The sequence below is a fragment of the Clupea harengus genome, chromosome 13, assembly GCF_900700415.2.
Source record: "Clupea harengus chromosome 13, Ch_v2.0.2, whole genome shotgun sequence".
Classification (NCBI taxonomy): Eukaryota; Metazoa; Chordata; class Actinopteri; order Clupeiformes; family Clupeidae; genus Clupea; species Clupea harengus.
This window is the reverse complement of record NC_045164.1, coordinates 29,798,652-29,803,651: the sequence shown is the minus strand read 5'-3', so window position 1 is coordinate 29,803,651 and position 5,000 is coordinate 29,798,652. Positions and strand designations below refer to the sequence as shown.

Here is a 5,000-nt window from a genome sequence, read left to right as displayed (position 1 = left end):
GTGTGTTGGCTGCTTGATGTGTGTGTTGGCGGCTTGATGTGTGTGTTCTCCCCTATTGTGTGTGCTGGCTGCTTGATGTGTGTGTTCTCCCCTGTTGAGTGTGTGTGTGTGTGTTGGCTGCTTGACGTGTGTGTTCTTCTCTGTTGAGTGTGTGTGTGTGTTTGCTGCTTGATGCGTGTGTTTGCTGCTTGATGTGTGTGTTGGCTGCTTGACGTGTGTGTTCTCCCCTGATGAGTGTGTGTGTGTTGGCTGCTTGATGTGTGTGTTCTCCCCTGTTGAGTGTGTGTGTGTGTGTGTGTGTTTGCTGCTTGATATGTGTGTTCTTCTCTGTTGAGTGTGTGTGTGTTTGCTGCTTGATGTGTGTGTTGGCTGCTTGTCGTGTGTGTTCTCCCCTGTTGAGTGTGTGTGTGTGTGTGTTGGCTGCTTGACGTGTGGGTTCTCCCCGGTTGAGTGTGTGTGTGTTCTCCACTGTTGTGTGTGTGTGTGTGTGTGTGTTGGCTGCTTGACGTGTGTGTTCTGATCTTGATTAGGTGATGAGCATGATGATACCGGAATATTTGAGGAGCAGCCATTGGCTCAGGCCGAGACTCCTCCCACTGTGACCCAGGAAGCCAACATGGTGCTGCAGAGCCCCGCCCCCTCGGGTCAGGAGAACGAGAACCTCACCTTAATGTGTGTGTGTGTGTGTGTGTGTGTGTGTGTGTCTGTGCTCGTGAACCTCACATGACCTCACCTCACATGACCTCACATGACCTCACATGACCTCATCACACTTGACCTCACATGACCTCACATGACCTCACCTTACTACACCTGTGTGTGTGTGTCTGTGTGTGTGTGTCTGTGTGTGTGTGTGTGTGTATGTCCGTGCTCGTGTGTGTGTCTGTGCTCGTGTCTGTGCTAATGTGTGTGTGTGTGTGTGCTAGTGTGTGTGTGTGTGCTCGTGTGTGTGCGCTAATGTGTGTGTGTGTGTGTGTGTGTGTGTGTGTGTCTGTCTGTCTGTGCTCGTGTGTGTGTTTGTGTCTGCAGAGGAGGTGCCAGAGAGAGATGAAAAAAGCGACCTGAGAGAAAATCTGAAGGAAACTCTCCAGTTTTGTTTATCACGGTAAGACACACTCATACACACACACACTCTCTCACACACACACACACACACACACACACACACACACACACACACTCATGCAAGCTGCGATTGTTTTTCATTGTGTCGGTTCAGTTCCATTGCTTTATATACAGTATTTAAAGTGTGTGTGTGTGTGTGTGTGTGTGTGTGTGTGTGTGTGTGTGTGTGTGTGTGTGTAGTGAGAACCTCTCCAGCGACATGTATCTGATCTCCCAGATGGACAGTGACCAGTACGTGCCGGTCGTTACCCTGGCCAATCTGGACCACATCAAGAACATCACCACGGACACGGACCTCATTGTGGACATCCTCAGATGTGAGTGTGTGTGTGTATTAATGTGGTGTGTGTGTGTGTATTAATGTGGTGTCTGTGTATTAATGGAGTGTGTGTGTGTGTATTAATGTGGTGTCTGTGTATTAATGGAGTGTGTGTGTGTGTATTAATGTGGTGTCTGTGTATTAATGGAGTGTGTGTGTGTGTATTAATGTGGTGTGTGTGTGTGTGTAGGGCTGTCAACGAATATTCTAAATTCGAATATATATTCGAATAGTTGTTAAAAACTGAATTTCGAATGTGAAAATTAATATTCGAATGTAAAAAAAAAAAGAGAGAAAAACAAACAGCAGCGGCGCGACTGTCTGCTTTGCGCCTGAGGTAAGGGACAGGTCACAGGAGTCGCACTGTCTGGCACAGCAACTGTTGACATTTACATTTACATTTAGTCATTTAGCAGACGCTTTTGTCCAAAGCGACGTACAAGGGAGAGAATATTCAAGCTACGAGCAATAGAACCTGGTGTAACAATAAATAAATACTACTTTACATAAGAAATATAACAAAATGAAATAAAAAGAAAGAAAGAGTGCAGAAGTGTAACTGCTGTAATTGCAAGTTACGCACTAGTCGAAGTGCCAGTTAGGACGGGAAGTGCTCTCTGAAGAGTTGGGTCTTCAAAAGCTTCTTAAAGGTAGAGAGGGACGCCCCTGCTCTGGTAGTGCTGGGCAGCTCATTCCACCAACGTGGAACTACAAATGAGAATAGTCTGGACTGCCGTGCTTGCACAGACGGCAGTGCCAAACGACGCTCACTAGAAGAGCGCAGCATCCTGGGTGTAACATTTGCCCTTACAAGAGCATTTAGGTAGATAGGAGCAGAACCATCAAGCACTCTGTAGGCAAGCAAGTTGACTTGCGTGGAAGATGGCAGAAGGTGCAAAACCCAGCTTGACCGCAGCAGAGAAAGTGATTGTAACCCCCTAAAATCTAAAGAGTGATGTCTGGAAATGTTTCGGATTTTGGTCAGTTGATTGTAAACTTGTTGAGCCTACAGCTAAACTAGTGTGTAAGCTAAGTCAAGCTAGAGTTAGCCAACCATTCAACAACTAGCAACATGAGGCTACATCTCCAAAATGTGCACCCAAGTGAATACGGCATAATATGTGGAACTTATTTTGCGCCGTCCGTCACAAGTTCGTTGTCTGCGGCACGACAGGAGGCCTGCACGCAAATATTGATTTCGTTCATATGCAAGGACATGAGGCCGATCAGTGTGGTGGATGGGATAGGCTTCAGGGAGTTCTGTAAAGCACTGGAACCGAGGTACCGTGTCTCATTTTATTTAACGTTAACAGAAACATGACTAGTGTGGGCTAGTCGCTACTGTACTGGCTGTATATTGCATGAATAAAATAGACTAGATAGGCTACAACAGCTTCATGCACTGGTTTGATTATGACCACAGCCCAGCTCGCTCGGAGCGTTCAATGAATGAAGCCTGCCATATTTGGGACAAGAATCGCGACCTTAAGTTGCTTGCACGAAACACTTGATCATCGCTCAACATTTGTTTATTGTTGTCGTTCATTTAAACCGATATGCGCAGAGAGCGCGACGATGAGGGGGGGAGAGAGAGAGAGAGAGAGAGAGAGAGAAAGAAAGAGTGCGTGTGTGCGAGCGAGAGGCCAAGGTCTGCGGTCTTGGCCATTAGTTCATTTACTTATTTTTGTGTAGGTAATATGTTGTTAAATATGTTAACTTAAATAAATTACCTATACAAGTAGTTATGTCTCGTTGTATTAATGTATCCTGTTATTCACGTGCCTTGATGCGCAACCGGACATTCGAATATGTTTGAATATATGTGTTTTTTTAAAGGGAATATTCGAACGTCATTTTTGAGCAATTTTGACAGCCCTGTGTGTGTGTGTATATGTGTTAATGGTGTGTGTGTGTATTAATGGTGTGTGTGTGTGTATGTATTATGGTGTGTGTGTGTGTGTGTGTGTGTGTATTAATGGTGTATGTGTGTCTGTGTTTTAATGGTGTGTGTGTGTGTGTGTGTGTGTATTATTGGTGTGTGTGGGTGTGTGTGTGTGTGTGTATTAATGGTGTGTGTGTGTGTGTGTGTATTAATGGTGTGTGTGTGTATATGTATTAATTGTGTGTGTATTAATGGTGTGTGTGTGTGTGTTAATGGAGTGTGTGTGCGTGTGTGTCTGTGTATTGATGGTGTGTGTGTGTGTGTGTATTAATGGTGTGTGTGTGTGTGTGTGTGTATGTATTAATGGTGTGTGTGTGTGTGTGTGTGTGTGTGTGTGTATTAATGGTGTGTGTATGTATTAATGGGGTGTGTGTGTGCAGTGTTTCCCCTAGGTTTACAGCTTTGGGGGGGGGGGGGGGGGGGCTGCGGCACGGTGCACGGTGCGCGGCGCGGCGTGGCATGGCCACCGACACAAACGCTCAAAGGAATCATGGTGTTCATGTGTTTCTTTTAATGACAGCAGTCAATATAACAACTAAACATCGGAACATGCCTTTTTATGACAATTATCCACAAAGTGTGCAGCTTGTCGCTGCAGTGGTGTATCTTTCTGGGATTCTGGAAGAAAATTTTTTGAGATATTTGTGGCCTAAAATTCCTGATTTCGCAGGAGCTTTTCCAAAAAGTTGCGATGAAAGTTTTTATTTTTAGGTTTTTGTTGCAATGAAATTGGCAAAACAAGTTAAAGTTGCGATAAAAAAGTTGTGAATTGTCCTCTTTGTAATTATAATTGAGTTATTTGTTGAAAAATAATTGATTAATAAACAAACATTAATTCATCAAGAACAAAACGATTGAGAAATGGTCCTCTTAATAACCTCACCAATATGCCAAACAAAAGATTACCAGGACTACAAAAATGTAGCAAAATAGGCTTTACTTATCCACAACGAAGTGCACATGTTGGCATTACAAAAGGACCAGTACGACTGAATAAAATGTTATGAATGTCTCAGCCTTCATATGACGGGGAAAAAAAACACAGCCTGTGTCACTATGATCTGTCTCGTCATCTGACGTCCTGCCTGTGTTTCTGCCGTTCTCATTGCTTATCAATCTGTTTTGCTATCCTTGTTGTCGTCCAATTTCAATTTTCAACACTAGCTGCTACCTTGTCTTCAAACAGAAAGTAACGTTAAATCTCCATGGCAACAGCTCTTGAGGGTTTGGCAAATAATCGGATTTGTTGCTTCCTTCATTATTCACAGCAAAATAAATAATTTTCGTTACATTTCATAGATTTATTACCATACTCTATGTAAAAAGGGCCACGCACAACTCGCGGAAAATGATAAAAAATGGAAGCCACATCTATTTCTGAATTTTCGGTGCGGACATTCTGTACGTTCTGTTTCCACGTCTGTTGTAGCCATTCTCATTGGGCCTCATTGTCGACCCTACCTAGAAAAAGATCTCTGCCGGATTCATGAACGCCTGGTTATTAGTTTTTTTAAAGCTTAAAAGTGTCCGTAGCTGTGCACTGATTCTTAAGCCCAATTCTGTCCGCTGGTGGGAGCGTGCTCACTTGTGTGTGCGCGCACGTGTCTGTGTGTG

At 44.1% G+C, this 5,000-nt stretch overlaps 1 protein-coding gene across 2 annotated transcripts in view; it reads left to right on the top strand.

Moving 5' to 3' along the window:
* LOC105911140 (la-related protein 4B-like) overlaps positions 1 to 5,000 on the top strand; it is a 15,472-nt gene that overhangs the window by 4,304 nt on the left and 6,168 nt on the right. For both annotated transcript variants that reach the window (XM_031579351.2, XM_031579350.2), the window contains exons 4-6: positions 531 to 644; positions 1,030 to 1,105; positions 1,306 to 1,442. In XM_031579351.2, coding sequence (XP_031435211.1) covers positions 531 to 644; positions 1,030 to 1,105; positions 1,306 to 1,442 — 327 coding nt within the window. The remainder of the gene's footprint in view (positions 1 to 530; positions 645 to 1,029; positions 1,106 to 1,305; positions 1,443 to 5,000) is intronic.